At 51.8% G+C, this 15,961-nt stretch overlaps 1 protein-coding gene across 1 annotated transcript; it reads right to left on the bottom strand.

The window, feature by feature from the left end:
• Window positions 1–214: 214 nt before the first annotated feature.
• On the bottom strand, window positions 215–1,261 carry LOC128098284 (histone H1.10). The gene has a single exon (XM_052719208.1). It carries the CDS (start codon window positions 1,131–1,133, stop codon window positions 570–572), a length of 564 nt encoding a protein of 187 aa, XP_052575168.1. The 5' UTR covers window positions 1,134–1,261; the 3' UTR covers window positions 215–569.
• Window positions 1,262–15,961: the final 14,700 nt, after the last annotated feature.

Here is a 15,961-nt window from a genome sequence, read left to right on the forward strand (position 1 = left end):
GTCAGTGCGGAGACCCAAGGCTGGGAGCCCACTCTCTTAACATTTCTTGTAGGTGCTGTGCTCTCCACTGGCCAGCTGTCTCAGGGCACAGCTGTCCCACTTCTGCCAGCGCGGCCGGCTAGTTGCCTAGCTGAGCTTAGGAACCTCGACTCCCCCCGCAGGAGCCCCACCCCCACCCCCGGAGCCTCCAGCGCCCACGAGACAACGACAAGGGTCAAGGTTGGAACCGTTTATTGCGCCCCAGGAGGGCGGCGGGCGGAGCAAGGCGCCGCGCAACCGGAGCGCGGGGTGGCCAGCGGCGGGCACGGCAGGCAGGCGCCGCCAGGCCATTGGCGCCGCCGGGCCGGTAACCATGACGACGGCCGTTGCCAAGGGTGAGAGCCAATGGAGGCGTCGCCAGGGCCGTTTCAAAAACCTAAAGCAAACAGAACGTAGCATCGCTGGGGGAGGGGCAGGAAAAGGACAGGGAGTGGGGACCTGGGCCAGGCCGAACCGTACCGAACCGAACCGAACCGGTACGCTGCGGGGTAGAGACGGAAAACTTGTCAACGTCGCCAGACCGTCGGGCGTCACTTGCGGCCCTTGGGCACCTTGGGCACGTTGGGTTTGGCCGCCTTCTTCACCTTCTTCGCGCCGGCAGCCGCCGCCTTCTTGGCCTTGTGCGCGCGCCGCTCGGGCTGCGGCCTGGCCGGCGTCCTGTCCGCCGCCGCCGTGCGCGCCTTGGGCGCGGGGCTGCTGGCCGCGGAGGCTCCGCGCCGCTCCGCACCGCCCTCCAGCTTCTTGCGGTTCAGCTTGAAGGAGCCGTTGGCGCCGGTGCCCTTCACCTGCAGCAGCGTGTCGTTCTGCACCAGCGCCCGGATCGAGTATTTGAGGTAGGTGCGCCCGTTCTGCTGGTCGAACCACGCCACCTTCCTGGCCTCGGCGTAGATGCGCGCCAGAGACGAGCCGCCGCGCTCACCCAGCCTGCGGATGGTCTCCACCACCAGCTGGCTGTACTTGCCCGGCTGGTTCTTCTTGCGGTTCTTCCTTCTCTTGGGCTGCGCGGGCGCCGCAGGGCCGCTCGCCTTGGCCGTCTTGCGGGCCGTCCCGTCGGCGCTCGTCGGCGGCAGGGCCTCCTCCAGCTCCACGGACATGGTGGCCAGCGGGTTAGTGGCAGGCGGCGCGCGGTAGCCTGGGGGCCGCGCCGGGAAGAGGAAGGCGAGGGGCCTCGGCGACGCCGGGGGGCTGGGGGCGCGCGGCGGCTCCAGGCGGGAGCGGCCGCGGCCGGGCCTAGGACCGGGCGGCAGGGCTGGGGCGCGGGCGGGGGCCGGGCCGGCCGCGGCGGGGCTCGGGGGTGGGATGCGGAGAGCCTGCGGGGAGCGCGGCGTGGCTGCGCCGGCTCCGAAGCTCTGGGCGTGCGCGCTGCGCTCTGGCGGAGAGCGCGCCCCGCTCCGCTTTTATTTCCCCGTGGCGGACCACGTTGAGAACAACAACAGCCTGGGCCCAGGCCAGCGCCAACTTGTGCTTCTTGGAGTGCCTTCTGCGGCCGCTGCCTCCTCCGCCCGCGGCTTCTGGGCGCGGGTGCACCCTCAGCAGTGTGCCCTGGCCAGGGTCCGAGCCCGCTGTGCGGCGCAGAGGCAGCCTGCACCTAGGAGGAGCTCGGCGGAGGGGCACAGAGGTGTGCACCCCAGGCTGCACCGGCGTGGAGGAGGGGGGCGCCCGGTTTGGAAACGATTATCACGGGCCCCGGGCGAGACCCCAAGGCCCAGAGCTTTGCAGGCAGTAGCCAAGGGTGCTCCTCAGGCACCCGAGTTAGGTCTGGCCTCAGGGGACCACAGGCCTACCTGCAGGAGGGGCTTTAATTTGTCTGAACTAACACAGGGTACGCCCTCACGCGGCCAACAGGAGCAATGCGAAGAAACGAGAAGGTTCTGGAGCGGGGGTCTCCTCTGGATCCTAAGGGGATAGAAGAAGGGAGGTGCCCTGAGGTTGCATGCTCGAGATCTTGGGCTTTGGGCACCAGCCCATGGATGTGTCAAGGAGGGCACAACCACAAGGGCTTCTCCCCAGACACAGCTCACTGCTCCCTGGCTCCAAGTACCCCATTTTGTGATGCTTAAGTAGCTGTCTCTGGTGCCCTAAAAACCAAGTGGGGGCTCCAGGATGGACAAGTGTAAGGTTATGAGCTCCTGAGGCATGTCCCTGAGAGGGTGTGGCTGGAGAGTGGCTTTTGGGAGTCGATTCTACAACACTTGATGATGGAGATCTTAAAGGAGGTAGTGCAGGAAAGACCTGAAGCCTAAGAGGTTAGGATGACAGTGGAGGAGGGGGTGGTTCAGGCAGTGGCCTGCTTGTGAAGGACACAGTAGATACCAATCTAGAGTCCATGCCAGCTTTTGGCTGATAGGTATCAAGAAGTTCCCTGGCCTCTTGAGTGAAGGGAGCACTTCTGTTGATCAGAAAGGCCCTAACACACTCCACTGGCCTCATAAATGAAAGGGAGACCCAAGATTCTCAGCTCTCAGCTCTCAGAGATGCCTTTCAAACTACTGGATCCACCTTCCTCCCTACCCCACCCCTGTAGTTGGGTTTTTCTTTGGGCCGCTGTGGGAGTCCAGCTCCCACCTTTCCTAGGGTTCTTAGAAGGAGGAGAGAGGGATAAGAAAATATTAGATAGAGCAATATGGAAGACGAGAAGAAAGACAGAAACACAGGATAGCTTCAGGAGGGCCTGGATCAATACCCATCAGCCTTGTCCTTTATTGAAAAGGGCTTGTTATAATATGCCAAGGGGAGAGGCAAAAGACCTCCCCCTTGCAAGATCAAAGCATACCATACAGCCAAGTGTAGACCCTTCCAAACACCTGGTAAACATGTCTGTGACCAAATCATCTCATTATGCAGCCCTGCTGGGTAAAGCAAGCTCAGATTCTCTGACCCTGAGTAAGTTCTCACTAGGAAGCCTCTGTGGGCCACCACAGATCCCCCTTCTTAATAATAATATAAAGTGAGGGTACAGAGCTTAACTCTATTCACCTCTGAATCACCTTTCCACTAAGAGCTTGCAAATAGCTGGAATGATCACAGCAATACACCTACCCCTTATTCCTGCTATACCTCCCTGTAAAGGACTAGAGGACGATCAAGATAGAATGGCCTTTTTGAATGGGTCTAAGATGTCTATAGCAGTCTTAGCTGCACCAAGCCCTTTTTTTAAAATCAATAAACTCCTGATGCAACTGCATCAAATAAATCAGTAAACTTCTGTTGCAACCACATCAAACCTAAAGACTCCTTTAGCATTACCATTACCATTAACAGGTTAACATAACCCTAGCATGAAGATTACTATACACAATTATAATTCTCACAAACTTACATACAAAAGCAAACTCTCACTAGAGCTATGTTCACTTTACAAACTTTAGCAAACATCCAAATCTCTTAATAGAACTTGTTGCATTTCTTAAACTTTAGCAAACATCCAAAATCAATTTCTTTATAGAACTATACACTTTTTGCTAACAAAACATAGGGTACATTAACACAAGTTAACATTAATCCACTCAAGGGACAACAAAATATTTTTTTAATTAAATAGACTGAGGAATATTAACTCCCCCTTTTCTTTGTAATTGAACCTGGGTAGAAAAAAAAAACATTCTTCATTTCTACACTAAACTAGTTCCATCCATTCCTATATAACAGTTCCATAAAGTTCCATTCCAAACAGTTCGTGAGTCACCACAGTCAATAAAGTATATATGCATACACAAAAAAATCGTAAGTCAGAGACTATATGCGTAAGTGAAGTCAAAATTGTTCCATTGCAATTAAACCACTCCTGTTCATCCCATTTCTTAAGTCTAAAAAGCTCAAAAAGACATTTCTGGTACCAGTCTTAAAGTTCCTCTGAGTGCTCGAAATCAGGGCCTGGCTTGTCAGCTGCCTGGAAGTCTCTGTATAGCAATCCAAGTCTTAATGACTCTGAAGCAAACAGCTCCAAATATGAGAAGTCCTACAACCAATTTTTTTTTTTTTACATTTTCTTTGCCTGTAACAATTCAGTTCAAGCAGTCTCTGAAACTTTCGTTCTCAGCTACAGCTGCACTTTGCAGTCCATAGTCTTCCTCTAAGACAATTTTGCTCCAGGGCAAAAACTATTAGCTCAACAATAGCTGGCTGGTGCAGACCTCTTTGAAAGAGACCTTCTTACAGCCAGCAAACAAACTGCACAGCTTTTTTACAGTCCCAGTCCTGAGGCCAGAGGGCTCTCAACCACCTCTTGCCTCAGGAGCTCAAGGGAGGAAACCCAGCCACTACAAGCTGTGGCTTCATTGGGTCCCATTACCTGCTCTGCCAGCGGCTTGGTGCTCAGCACCCCGGGTCCCGGAAGCCTCTGTGCACTGCCCTGCTTGCACGGCCAAATGCCACCAGCCATTTGGCTCTGCTTCTCTCTGCTGCTGCGAGCCCAGGCTGACCTGAGTTCCAGCATGTCTCACCCAGGCCTTCTCTCAGCTAGCAGTCTTCCCTGGGTCTGCAGCACCACCTCTGCTGTGGTTCTGCCCTGGTGGGATGCTGCCTGGCCTCCCCAGGGCTTCCCCAGCTCACTGCTGCTTGCAGTAGTCAGGCCTACCTTGGTGTCCCCTGAACATACACACACACTCAGAGTCACCTGCTGTCTGGCCCTCCTGCTGTGCACCCTGTGGGCATTCCTCTCTGGAGGTTTTATCTCTGGTGCAGCCGCCATGGCACCCTAAGCGCTCACCCTTCAGATTCCCACTCAGCTCTCCCAAGCATCCCTCACTTGGCTTCTGGTCCAGGGCTGAGGTTCGAAGTCCCAGCTGCTGCTGGTATGCCTTTCCCATGGTGTCTCTGCTGGGCTCCTCAATGTTGAGCTTTGCCTCTAACCATATCTCTCCAGCTTGTGGTGGTATAAATAAAGTTGCCTGGGGTCAGAGCTATTAGAGCCATAGCAAGTGCGTGGCAGTGGTGGTGTACGCCTTTAAGGACCTGGAGGGCAGTACATACAGGCAGTGATGAGGCAGTCACATGATTGGGTTTACAACCAATCAGAAGCCAGAACAAGGAGACTAGAGAGACAGACACACAGGAAGGAGGGCTCTTTTTCGGAGAGCTCTCTGGGCTGAGGAGGATCCCTGAATCAGGAAGGGTGAGGCTCTTGGCTCTGACCTCTTGGCTTTCTTCTCTGAATCGGCTCTGTGTTTCTTGTCTGATAAGACCACTGAATTACATCTACACCAGCTGGCTGACTGCATTCTCCGCCATGGCTCTTTCATGGCAGAAAGCATGCAGAAACCTGCTTGTGCTGGCTCTTGGCTTCTGCTGCCTCTTCGATGATGCCCTGAGGGTCTCAGCTGCCAACGCCTAGCTGGGGCAGCCACTCACACTCTGCTACTGCAGCTTTCTGAAGCTGGCAGTCTCTGAAGGGACTTTTTCGTTCTCAGACTGCTCAGTCTACCTGGACACCGCTTTCTGTGTCCCAGGTCCCGTCCATGCTGGGGGCGGGGTGGGGGGTGGGGGGGACCTACTCTACTATAAATTACTTTATATTAAACCTTCACCATATCCCTAGACCTAAAACTTATATTCTCCAAACTTCACCAAAATTTTTTTACAACTTTAAACCTAACTTACTAAATAGAGAGAAACATAGACAGAGATAGATACTTGCTGCAGCCTAACTTTACTTTGCTTTATATTTACAATTTTATTCCCAAAGAATAGAATACCCCTGCCTCAACTTAATTCATTACTGGGCACGTCCCCCTGCTTCACGGTGCCTCCTCTCTTATCCTTTGTACCTAAGCCCTATATTCTGGTGCCATTTGTGGGTGATTGTGGGAATCCAGTTCCTACCTTTCTCACCTTTTCTAGGGTTCTTAGAAGGAGGAGAGAGGGATAAGAAATGTTAGGTAGAAAGAGAGATCTAGCCAACGAGAAGACAGACAGAAACATAGGATAGCTTCAGGAGGGCCTGGATCAATACCCACCAACCTCAAAGGTTTATTCAGAAGGCTTTTCATAACATGCCAAGGAAGAAGCAAAAGACCTCCCCCTTGCAAGATCAAAGCACTCTGTACAGCCAAGTGTAGACCCTTCCAAACACCTGGTAAACACGCCTATGACCAAATCATCTTGTTATGCAGCCCTGCTGGGTAAAGCAAGCTCAGATTCTCTGACCCTGAGTAAGTTCTCACTAGGAAGCCTCTGTGGGCTCCCACAGGCCACCAGCTCACAAACAACAACATGGAGACTTATGAAAACTTGGCCTTAGCTTAGGCTTGTTTTGATTTTTTTTTTTTTGTGTTTTGTTTTTGGTTGTTTTTTTTTTTTTTTTTTTTTAAAGATTTATTTATTTATTATGTATACAGCATGTATGACTGCAGGCCAGAAGAGGGCACCAGATCTCATTACAGATGGTTGTGAGCCACCATGTGGTTGCTGGGAATTGAACTCAGGACCTTTGGAAGAGCAGTCAGTGCTCTTAACCTCTGAGCCATCTCTCCAGCCCTTTTTTTGGTTTTTTGAGACAGGGTTTCTCTGCGTAGTTTTGGTGCCTGTCCTGGATATTGAACTCAGGCCCGGCAGATCTCTGTAGACCAGGCTGGCCTCGAACTCACAGAGATCTGCCTGGCTCTGCCTCCAAGTGCTGGGACTAAAGGTGTGCACCCCCTCCCAGCCTTAGGCTTGTTTTTAACTAGCTCTTACAACTTAAACCATTTCTATTCATCTACGTTCTGTCACCTACGACCCACTCCTGCTTCCTCCATGTCTCCCGGAGTCTCTCCCAGGCACCTTGATTCCTTCTCTTACTTACTCTGTCTAGAAGTCCCACCTGTACCTCCGGCCTAGCTATTGGATGTTCAGCGTTTTATTACACCAATCACAGCAATACACCTTCATCCAGTGTACCAATATCCACAACACACCCCATCAAGGGAAGGGGTGGTAAGGAGCCTCAGGACGTTGGCCAGGGTTTAGCAGAGGCCCTATGGAGCTTGTTGAGACACTGTATGGGGAGGCTCTCCTGGACTCACTCCCCTGTCTCCAGAGCAGCTCCTCTGGTGGCTTCAGTTGCCATCCATGGGCTGATGACACCCACTTCTACCTCCCCCAAGCAGAAGCCTGCTGCCTCCTGTCCTGTGCACTGGGATGCTGCCCACAGGCTCCCTTAGAGCTTCAGGCAGGAGGACTGATTTGTCTTTCACCCCCATCCCGTCAACGTGAGGTAGGCTAGACAGACAGGGAAAGGAAAGGTAACAAGAGAAGGGTCTCTTGGATCTCGTTTGTCTTTCTTGCTAAGAGTCAAGAAACTTCAATACAACTGCTAAACCCAAAATTGCCCACAGAAATACGGTTTTCCTAAGATACCTGAACATCAAATGAACTGTAATTAGTCAGGGACAGAATGCTTGTGACACTGAGTTTTTATCATAGTAGCACTTCTCTCATCCCTTCCCTTCAAGAATGCATCTCATAAAAACACCTTATTTCATTTACAAAAGGATTTTTGTTTGTTTGGTTTTTGAGACAGTCCTGGAACTCACTCTTTAGACCAGGCTGGCCTTGAACTCACAGAGATCGATCTGCCTCTGCCTCCTGAGTGCTGGGATTAAAGGTGTGTGCCACCACCGCCTGGCACAGAAAGAAAGTTATTTAAGATTTAAAAAAGTGAGCCAGATCATGTATTTTAACCCACTTTTAAACTCTACTTGCATTTTAAGTTTTGCTTAAATCTTTAAACCTTATTGTAAATTATATACTCTGAGGAATGTAACTTAGAAAGTCATTATAAAGACTCCAGAGTGTGACTTTGTGTGTGTGTGTGCGCGCGCGCGCGCATGTGTGCATGTGTGCATGTTACATGCATGGCTTGGGTGTCTTTCTCAGTCATTCTGTACCTTATTTCCCCAGACAGGGTCTCTCGCTGAAACTGGAGCCCCTCTGTTCAGCTGGCCTGGCGGGCCAGCAGGCCCCGGGCATCTGTCTCTCTGCCTTGGTAGTGCTGGAGTAACACAGCTGCATACACAGACCCAGTTGGGGACCAGGGATCGGCACTCAGCTACTTCTGCTTGAGCAGCCTCTTCCCCACTGACCCCTCCCACGCCCTCCCCTCCTCTTCCCCATCCCTGCTTTCCCTCACATGCTTATGTCTGGGAATTGTGTTTCACCCTTGGGTTAGTGGTGAAGAGACACGGACACAGCCCCACACTTCATACTCAGAGTTCCCTTCCTTTTTTAGGGACCTCGACTCAGGCCCAGCTAGTTTGTGGTTTTAATGTAGAAAAGAATTTCAGGACTAGCCACGTGAAGTAGAGTTGGAGATTTTGTTAGAAGGGTGCTCAAGAGAATGAAAGCAAGCCCGAGACCATGGATGTGGGCTTCGGTAGGGGAGTCAAGATGAGTTCTCTTAGTAATGATTAGCTGTGTGTCCCATTTGGTGTCTCTCAAGTTACATCTCAAAAGATTGCTAAGAAACCCTTCACTTCTCTTTCCCCATGCATAAAGCGTGTGAGGACACTCGCCCATGTGCGTGGAGAGGGAGAGGTGGGTATCTTCTTCTGTCACTCTCCAACTTATTTTTTAAAGATACTTGACTGTGTATGTGAGTGTTTTGCCTGCACATATGTCTGTGCACCGTATGTGTGCAGAGGTCAGAAGAAGGCATTGGATCTCCGGGAATTGGGGTCACAGATGGTTGGAAGCCATCGTGTGGGTGCTGGGAACTGAACTTGGGTTCTCTGCAAGAACTTAACGGAGTTGACCCAGTGCTCTTCCCACTGAGCCATCTCTCCAGCCCTGACACCTTGTTTTTGAGGCGACAGCCCTTCTCATTGAACCTGAAGCCACTGTGCTAGAATGACTAGCCAGTGGTACTCCAGGGTCTGCCTGTTGCTGCCCCCATTATTGGGGTTTTAGAGGCACGCTGTCTTACTGGGCTTTTATGGGGATGCTGAGGATTTGAACTCAGATCCTCATATTTTTCACACCAAGAAGCACTTTACCCACTGGGCCATCTTTTTAGTGAGATTACAGATTATAGATTTAGTGATTAGCTAAAAACAGGAGCCAGTAGGCCTGCAGAAGGGGTGCAGTGTGTGTGTTTCCCTGTAAGTGGGGTTCCAGTGAGAGGTCTAGAAAGCTGCAGGCTTATTCCCTAGAGAAGAGAACAGCCGTAGTCAGGTACCTGTGTTGGAATTCTTGCTTCTCTGCTGGTGAGAGGCTTCAACCAGATTCCTGGGTGAGGGGTCCCCCTCTTTTTCGCACCCCATACTTCCCCCCACCTCTCTCTGCTGTGCCTCACTTTCGCTCTGCCCGAATATTGAAACTCACTGCCACTGTTCCACTCTGACTCACTCTGAAATGTTTTCTGAGGCAGGCGAGGACCTTGCTTCACCTAAGTGGAGGTCTAAGGCAAAGGGAGCCCTTTAGGTTGCTGGTAGCTGTGTTGGGCTGTGTATTCCTGATGCTGCTGACAAACTAACCTGCCCTACCTCTGTCCAAGCCTCCACCCTCACCTCACCCCACGTCTGCGAGGGGCGTGGTGCCATCCTCTGCTAATTGACTACTCCAGTGGCTGTTCATCAGGCAGGGCAAGCTCTGCAGAGCCTGGTCCAGGCTCCACCCTGGCTCCAGCTTCAACCACTAGCCTTTTCCTTCCCCGAGGGCTCCTGCCTCAAGGCTTCTGCACCTCAGTCTTTGGGCGACCATGCTGCCTCCCAGTATTATTTCCTTCATAGCACTTCCCATCATCCGGTGCTGCTTCTCTCTTTACTCAGGGACTTGGCTCTGGCTTGTGCTTTTTTGGGGCTTTTGTGTCTATCTTTTTTCTAGACAGGGACTTGCTATTTACTTTTTTTTTGAATTATATTGAGTGGGATGGGGAGGGAGGGCTCACATTCCACCACATATGTGTGGAGGTCACAGGACAGCGAGTGAGAGCCAGTTCTTTCCACCATGTGTGTCCTAGGGATCAAACTCAGGTTGGCAGGCTCGATAGCAATGCCAGGACTTGATACTTTGCCTGATGGAAGCTCTTTAGAGCAGAGCTGTGTCTCAGTACTCCTCACACCCAGTCTCGTGGCATCTGAAGTGAGTGAGTCTTCTTGGCATTCTTGTAACTGAACGGTTTTGGGGACCGGGCTCACGGGAGACACTAAGGCAGCTTGCCGTTTGGGGTAGGGAATTTATTTGGATATTAATGTCATGGAAAGAGCATGGCGGGGGCTCTGAGGCAGAGTGGGAGTCCCTTCTTAGTGGTTTCAGAAAAAAGGGGAGCACAAAAGAGTAGGCCCAGCACCGGGCAGGCAGCTTGCACTCCAGAGAAAGAATGTTTGACTCCAAAGCTGTAAGGAGTTGGAAGGGATGACATGTCTAATCGGGTTGAGCCCGGTACACTTAGAGCACTCATGTTCTGGAGTCTGGCAGTCTGAGGTCTGTAAACTTCCCTCAGGGAATAATTAGTGTGCCTGCTGTTCTCTTGGAACAGGGCACCCGAGTCTGTCAGAGGTCTGCAGATACACAGGCTCTTGGGGAGGCCTCACCTCCTTCACAGCAGCCGTGCAGGTGAGGCCTCCTGATTAGCTCCTCCTGAAACCTCATAGTACCATCCATCATCATGGCAGGAGTGAAGATGCTCTACAGCAGTGCTACTCACTCAACCTTCCTAACGCTGCGACCCTTTAATACAGTTCCTCATGGTGTGGGGACCCCCGACCATAATTGTTTTCGTTGTTACTTCATAACTGTAATTTTGTAATGTAAACATCTGTGTTTTCTGATGGTCTTAGGCGACCCCTGAAAAAGGATCGTTCAGTCCTACAGGGGTTGGACCCCCATGTTGAGAACCACTGTTTTATAGACATATATGCTTCTGCCGTTAGCTCCCAACACTTTACATGTTCCCAGGAATCTCCTGTTGGGGAAAGGAAAAGGCTGAGGGCAGAGGGGGAGCTTGTTTTCTGGAAAGAGATTTCACAGGATTCTGACAACTTGTCCGACTTCTGTGCTGGAGAAGATGCTAGCTAGCCAGGATAGTGTTGGGGGTGTTGCTGGATCTCTGTCTCTTCCCTGTGGCCACTAAATCTCTGTTCTCTACTGCTTGTCTGGTAATCAGACCTGTTGAGGGTGGGTGGCAGAAGTTCCCGGGCTGCTAAGGCCCAGGCCCTGATCCTAACAGCTTGAGTACCAGTCTCATATTCATGCAGAGAAGTAGCTTCAGAAAATGATTGACAGGAACTAAAGTGCAGCCTGGCTGAAGCGACACACACAGACTCAGGCAAGGAGGAGCAGGATTAAGATCCCACAACTTTGTGAGTGGTGGGGGCACCTGTTCCCTACAAACTGAAAGGTCTTGAGTAGTGGGGTTCAAAGAGAACACTGAGCTGGATTGTGGGGGTAAGGAGGTCATTAGAAGAGTTATTAATGCCAGGGACAAACAGCACCATGGCTGTCTGTCCGAGGAGAGTTCAATTCTGCCGACAGAGTCTGGGCCACTCTTACAGCTTCTGAAGCACGAGGTTTCACAGCCTGAAGCCATCAGCAGGGAAGGGGGAGGGGACGGGATGTGTGACCACAGTAGTCACACTACTTTTCCAAGCGAGAAATCTGGACACTTGGAAGTCTGTTAGCTAGAGATCCACAGACAGTGCCCTCAGTGGGGTACCCATCAGTATGGGGGGGGGGGTGCTGCTGCAAGTATGATGTCTGAGCAGCAGTCTGGTTTGGATTCTAACAAGCCTCCTCTACTCTATCAGGTACCTGACAGAGCCTGGCAAATGGAAGGAGGGTCTGTGGTGTTTTCAATCCTGGGTCAGAACTGGAGGCTGTGACCTTGCCTTCTGGAGTGAGTGGCCAGCAAGATGGGGTGAGGGAAGGGTGCTCCCCCTTTAGGAATGTCAAGTGGCTTTAGGCCTGGATGGGAACACAAAGGAACAGTCTCGGCCGCTAGGATGGTGGGGAAGGTGCCTTTAAGATGCAAATGAGCATTGTGAAGCCAGAGGGAGGCATTGTTATTGGGCTGGGACCCCTTTGTCTCCACCCTCCAGGTCCTTAGAACCTGAAGTACCCAGGCCTGAGTGAAGTGTCTAACGGGTTGAAGAAGAACCTGGGGGGCCCCCAGATCTGGAGGTCAGCAGAGGGGCTGTAGTGTGGCTCCAGATGAGGGCAGACCCCAGTTGTGGGCAGTCCCAGATATGCTGGAACCTAGCAGAAGGCTTTGATGTTCTGAGAAAACATGTCCTAAAGAGGCCTCTGTGGAAAGGACTGTGAGCCAGCAGCAGGGCCTCACCGTGGAGACCTTTGCAGCCTAGGTGTAGAGTTCTCATTCTAGGGTGCTGGGCCCGAGAAGCCGGCTACATTGACCATGGCTGTACCAGGGCCACTGCTCCACCCCCACCTGCCTCCCTCCGGAAGCTGTGCAGGGCCATACGGAGATTGGAGGATGGAAATGGGGCCACCCGTGCTGTGCTTGATGTCTTGGACCACGTCACCCCCACCCCCCACCCCCCGGCCGAGGCCAGGTCTCAGGTTCCTTTTTCATCCCTTCTGGTTTTGTGTGCCTTGAACCCCGGTTCAGTCTCTGGTGCGGATCTGAGTTTGGAGGGCACCTGCCTACATTTCCAGGGCTGCTGCTGTTTGACGTGTGAACTGGGCTTCCAGAGTAGAGAGGGAGAGACAAATGGTTAGAACAGATAGAGGGAGTAGCAGCTAAAGAATTGGCCTCTAGAATTTGGGATCAAATTTTGTGGGTGGCAGCAGCCAGTAGAAACAAGTGATCCATTCCTACCTTAGGAGAGTACGATCAGCAGCTTGGTTCCGAGAGGCTGAGTTTTCTGGAAGGGAGCCCATTTATGCCACTCCCGTGATCTCAGTACCAGATGAATGAAAAAATAGAAAGAGGCCATGACTAAGTCTGAAGAAGATTTGCATTAGAGATATAAGGGAGAAAGCAGGCAGAGGGCTGGCTGACTAAACTGGACCATGAGGGGAGAGATGGGGAGGGAGAGCAAGAGAGGAACCACCAACCAAGAGAGGCAGCCAGGGCCAAGAGACCAAGAGGCCACTGTAGCCAAAATGACTGGGAGGTGGGGGGAGAGGAGCCCAGAAGCCCAGCATCTGGGAGGGAGCTATTTAGGGTAGGGGTGGGGTGAGAAGTGGGGGGGAGGCAGGGGAGCTGGCCAGTGTCCACTTTGATATGTTAATGGGCACCTCATTTGTCCAGTGTTTGACACCTAGCGAGGGACACATGAATAGTGATAGAAACAGAGGCAGTTTATTAAGAAAGAGAAGGACTCTCCTGAGGGTGGCGACCCCACACACTCCGGACCCTTTATGCTACTGTTGACACAGCAACCGTCTTCTGAACTTGTGTATTATGGGCTTTTCCTTAGCATGGCCAGGGGGGCTGTGCAGCTTTCTTTGCTGACTGACGGATCCGTGCCAGTCTTGATGCCCTATTCCTTCTGTGCTGGCACAGCACCACAGTTTACCACCCCCTGCAGGCTCCTGGGAAGACCAGCTGAGTGAGCAGCTCTCCTCAACCCCGGCCCGGCCGCATTTCACTTCCTCTTTTCTAGTCTCTGGGAGCTCCTGCTTCTGTCTCCTGCGGTCCCTGCCGACTGCCTTATGTGCCTGCTGTCTACCCTGCCCTGCCACCTGCCCCATGACCCTGAGTTTGGAATTGCTGTTTCCTGTATTCTGGCTCAAAAAGCGTTGAGCAGGGCTGTGTTAAAGACTCGTTCCTAGGCTCATCCTAGATGTTCCGTGCTCAGTGCCAGAGCTGGAGGTCCCCAGCTTTCCCACTAAAACCTTGGGACATCCAGTTGCTTTGGGGACAAGGGTCCCTCTTCACCTGGTGCCAGTTTTAGTCTTGGTGGGGGGCTGTTAGCCCTGCTTGCATTCCCAATGACTCCTCACCCCCCTCCAATCACACCTTGTTTTTGTCCCTGAAGAAGTGATGGGTCCCTAAGGAGCTGGGATGGGATGAGAGGCCACCATGGAAGGGCCTAGGTTTCAAAATGAAACAAGCCCTGTCAGCGAGGCTACCTTCTTGCTGGGCCACTGATCTCACTTGAGTGGGTGTAAGGAGACAAAAACTTCAACCTAGGAGAGCAGGGCAGGCCCTGGTAGAGTAGCTCCTGAGAGGAGCATCACGTAGCTAGCTGGGAGAGGGGACTCACGCTTGAGAGATCCGCTGTGACAGATAGCAAATCTTTACTGTTGGATCCATGTAAGCGGCCCTTTCGCTTGCCCACCACTTTCTGGGATCCTATCGTTAGCTAGAGCAAGACTCTGTAGCTCACTACTACACAGTCCGGCACATAGTAGGCCCTCAATAAATATTTGTTGAATGAATGAGATGCGATTCAAAGCCAAGAACAGATTTGGGGCATTTCTGAATCTTTCATGTCACCATCTCCACCGGAGACCCGGGTCCGAGAGTTTCCTGGGGTCTAGGTCACCTGACAGGGCAGGTGGTGGGACCTCACCTCAGAGTCTAACAGAAAGCTAATTATGTGTCTGTGAGGGACACAGAACTTCCCTTTAATACAGAGAGCTCCTTGTCCCATCAGCTCTCGGGGATCCTGAGCTCCCCAACTCAGGAGCCGCTCAGCAGCTGCTGGGCTCTCGGTTACCTCTTCACTGCCATCAGACACAGACATGGCAGTGGTACGGACTTGGCTCTCAGCTGTGTCTGACTGCATTTCTGCCTAGATCCCAGTGCTCCGGGATCCTGGCCCCTGCTGACCTCTTTGACTTTATCTCCTGTCCCCATGCTGTCCCTCAACAGGCCATCTTAACGCCTTTTCACTTAAGCCTTTTCAGGCTAACTTATCTTTTCTTGACTGCAATATCCATCCCACTGTCACAGAGACTTGGTGTTTCCAACATCGAGTGATAGAAATCTAGAAATGCCACTCTATCTTGGACTTCTATTTATGAAAGATTAAAAAGCAGAGCAAACCTCACCAAGCCCTCCTGCCCTTCCTGGCACTGCTGGGCAGCCTCAGAAGAGGCTCCATCCTTTGTTCTCCTAGGACACGAGTGTCATGGAGAGGTGGCCCTTAGGAGGTAGCCAGGGCCCTTATCTCGCCTGTGCCTTGTCCCAGCCTCCATCTTACATGAAGAAGCTGAGGTCCAACATAGGAAATGTTCCAGAAATATTTCTCCTGCCCTTGTCCTTGCCACTGTCCAGCTAGCAGGGGTCACAGAGGTACTTGGCAGGTCACCTCATGGGGGAATGAGAAGCCACAGGGTTGGACAGGAGGTATAGAGAGCTTCACTAGCCTCCTGGGTCTTTGGCTCAAAGACTTAGGTGTCCCAAGGGGGCTCCACTTATGTATGTGCCATTGGCGGGACTTGGGGGTGTATGTGTGTGTGTGCTATTTGTTGGTTAAGGAACATCCTGTCCCCAACTCCTATGGACTGCCTGCACTGTGAAAGTCCCCGCCCCCAGCTTATCCTTATTGACATAACAGAAGAAACAAATTAATTTTTCTGATAACTCTAGACTCTGGGTCTTCTCTATATAAGGTCAACTCCTATGTAAACACTGCCCAGTAAAACCCAGCAGGTATTTGAGACATGTCCACCATGAGAAGCAGAAAGGCCATTTCCGTCCTTTGCTCAGTGGGTGCTGCATAAGGAATAAAGCATATTTGGTGGGAAATGTTCATTTTACAAAAATTTTGAATTCTTCTATGTTCCCCTGGCCCCCAAGAAGTTTCAGGCCCTGCCCTGGAAAAAGAAATTTTCAGTTCTGTAACCCATACATTTTACTCTAAAAATGTTCTCTTTCCTTGACTGGGACTAGAGCGGCTTAGCGGTGAGCGCTTGCCTAGTAGTCTTGAGGGTCTAGGCTCCATCCTGTGACCAAAAAAAGAAAAAGTTCACCAAAATCAGTAGACTTGATTTTTCTCCCTTAGAAGTTTTCAAATTAGATTTAGACGAATTTTAT

The sequence above is a fragment of the Peromyscus californicus genome, unplaced genomic scaffold (genome assembly GCF_007827085.1).
Source record: "Peromyscus californicus insignis strain IS unplaced genomic scaffold, ASM782708v3 Scaffold_6__1_contigs__length_162567912, whole genome shotgun sequence".
In the NCBI taxonomy this organism is placed as follows: Eukaryota; Metazoa; Chordata; class Mammalia; order Rodentia; family Cricetidae; genus Peromyscus; species Peromyscus californicus.

Excerpts from the sequence above, each read along its gene's own strand:
- LOC128098284 (XM_052719208.1), bottom strand. The coding sequence starts at position 1,133 with ATGTCCGTGGAGCTGGAGGAGGCCCTGCCGCCGACGAGCGCCGACGGG.